We start from the raw sequence: 2,946 nt of genomic DNA on the forward strand, positions 1-2,946 counted from the left end.
TTATAACACACTATAAATCACAACGATTCATACACTTTACTTACGATGCCTACTGCTCACTTGACTCCATTATCTTTTCTTCAATCTGTCTGCATATCTTTCTATCGCTGGCTTATATACTAAAGAAGAGGGCATCTAGCAAATACTGGAATATTCCTGAAGTTCCTCAATAAGTTATGATCCTTCTAGACACTCCAGCGAGCATGCTCCTAGCATCACGTGACTTCCGCTGTCGTAACAATATCTTGTTCAACACATCATGAGTTGATGTTAGGAGAAGATGTGACATACATTATGTAATTCATCAGAACTGTGAAATGATAATAAAACACACACACACACACACACACACATTCTAAACTAAAAAGTTTTGTATTTAATTGTTGACCTGGAAAAATATAATGTTTTTATTTTAATAAATCATGAAAGAACAAACTCAATTCTAAGTCTTAAAATGAGGAAAATTAAAAACATACATGTACAAAGACAAAAGATAGTGTTTACACACATTTCCAGACCCACTAACTTTAGTTTATTTAAACTTTCTTTGAAATAATGTGCTTAGCCAACTTACTTAAGAAAGGATTTTGAGTTAGAGAGGGTTTGGAGAAGAGCTACCAGGATTATTCTTAAGTTTAAAGGTGTTGTCATTTTGGGAGAGGTTGAGATGATTCAAGTTCTGAGGTGCTGTCGTTTTGGGAGAGGTTGAGATGGTCCAAGTTTTGAGGGGTTATCATATTGGGAGAGGTTGAGATGGTTCTACACACTTCGAAAATTGAATCATCTCAACCTCTTCTAATATGATACCTGAAAATTATCATATTGGGAGAGGTTGAGATGGTTCTACGTTTTCAGGTATCATATTAGAAGAGGTTGAGATGATTCAATTTTCGAAGTGTTATCATATTGGGAGAGGTTGAGATGGTTCTACGTTTTCAGGTATCATATTGGAAGAGGTTGAGATGATTCAATTTCGAGGGGTTATTATATTGGGAGAGATTGATATCTCTTGACATGTTTTAGAAACAATTTTTTTTAAGATTGTTAGGGAATTAGAATCCACAAATCCATATGATGTTTTCTTGAACTCTGCAGGCATTATGATTAGAGGACACACATATAGAATAAGGAAAACTTAGATGCAACTCTAAGACAGTATTGTGTTTCTATTAGAGTTGGTCACCCTATAGCAGTGGTTCCCAAATTATTGTAAGATGTGTCACCCTAACCTACTCTCCTTGATTTGCATGACACCCCTACTGCCACATGCAGTATTTTTTTGTAGAGTCTTTTTTTCATGTTCTTAATTATTCTTCCTTCTTATCCCTTGGAAATAAAATCAATTGATTGCTTTTCGTTACTGTTACTAATTACTGCTTACTTCACATTTTTTTGTTTCTCTCTCTTTTTTTTTTTCTTTTTTCAAACTAATGTCTGTTACAAACGGAAGTGCCAAACCATGTATTCATTGAGCCTGAAAAGTTTTAAAAATTCATTATTTTGAGTGAAATATATATTGTAATTTTATTTGCAAATAGTTGTTGTTTGTCCACTAAAAATATAAAGAATAAATATATTTTATAGGATCTCTTGGGTGGAGATGATAAAGTGAAAGATGTGAAACAAAAACTTGAATGTTGGAGAGAAATACTTACACCATTACATTCATTAATGATATGGGAACAGCCTTACTATCCTGCAGTTCTTGCTGGACTTGTTACCATGATGTGTATGTAAGTTTCACCCCAAAAGAATTTCACTAGTGCATTTAAAAACAAGAATAAGTTATCAAATAAAATTTTTCTGTAAAGAATATTAACATTTATATGACTCTATGTTTTAACATACTGTTGTATTTTGCCCAAGATGTTTGAGTTGCAACAAAGATCTGTTTTATAGTGTGTAAATTTTTCTGTTTTTTGTTTGAGTAACTTTTCAGTTCTACATTTGTTAAATGTATGCCTGTTTTTAATTATGTTGATTTTTATTCGTGGATATTTTACCAACTACCAACAATTCTTCATCCATAGTCAGAGAAAAAGGTTTTAAGACAATTCTTAACATTACATTGTGATGAGGAAATTGTGTTCATTGAATCTGGTACTACAGTATGATGAAATATTTGTGTTCAGTAGATCAGATATTATAGTATGATTGACTCTTGACTCAATTGTCTGTCTCCATCTCTGCCTGCAATTCAATTGTTGCTGTCACTTTATTTGCCGGCTCATATACTATAAGAGCACAAGTCTTGCAAACACTAGGACGTTTCAAAGGTTCCTCGATCTTTCTAGATACTCATTACATGTTACCATTGTCACGTGACTTCCGCTGTCGTCACAATACTATACCTGATTTACTAAACACAAATCTCTCATAATACTATAATACCTGAATTACTGATCATAAATTTCTCATCATGACTTACTGAACCCAAATCTACCATCATACCCTAATACCTGATTTACTGAACATGAATCTCTTATCATACTGTAATACCTGATTTACTGAACACAAATCTACCATCATATTGTAATACCTGACTTACTGAACACAAATCTACCATCATATTGTAATACCTGACTTACTGAACACAAACCTACCATCATATTGTAATACTTGATTCACTGAAAAGGGTAGTGACCGTAAGTAAAGTGTGTGAATCGTTGTGAATTCTAGCATGTGTTTAAGTTAAAGTGATTGTGGAAATTAAGTGTACTGCAAAGTTGAATTGAGAAAGAATAAACTAGTTTTATTTAAGAAAGGACTTGTATCGCTGAAGTTCTTCGGAAAGAATTTCTACGGAAAATTAACAAATGACCAGAGACGTAACAAATTGGTGTCAGAGAGTGGGACGGAAAAGAAAAAAAAATGGAAACGAGAAGTGGCAAATGAAACTACGACTTAGCAGATTTGATGGCAGCAATACAAGAACAGCAGAAGAAA

General features: G+C 33.1%; 1 protein-coding gene across 1 annotated transcript in view; it reads left to right on the plus strand.

The window, feature by feature from the left end:
• Positions 1-1,587: 1,587 nt before the first annotated feature.
• The window catches only part of LOC106469984 (ADP-ribosylation factor-like protein 6-interacting protein 1), a 28,464-nt gene continuing 27,105 nt past the window's right edge, over positions 1,588-2,946 (plus strand). Inside the window, exon 1 of the mRNA XM_013930503.2 lies at positions 1,588-1,733. Coding sequence (XP_013785957.1) covers positions 1,672-1,733 — 62 coding nt within the window. The 5' untranslated portion in view covers positions 1,588-1,671. The remainder of the gene's footprint in view (positions 1,734-2,946) is intronic.

Source organism: Limulus polyphemus, unplaced genomic scaffold (genome assembly GCF_000517525.1).
Source record: "Limulus polyphemus unplaced genomic scaffold, Limulus_polyphemus-2.1.2 Scaffold3757, whole genome shotgun sequence".
Lineage (NCBI taxonomy): Eukaryota > Metazoa > Arthropoda > Merostomata > Xiphosura > Limulidae > Limulus > Limulus polyphemus.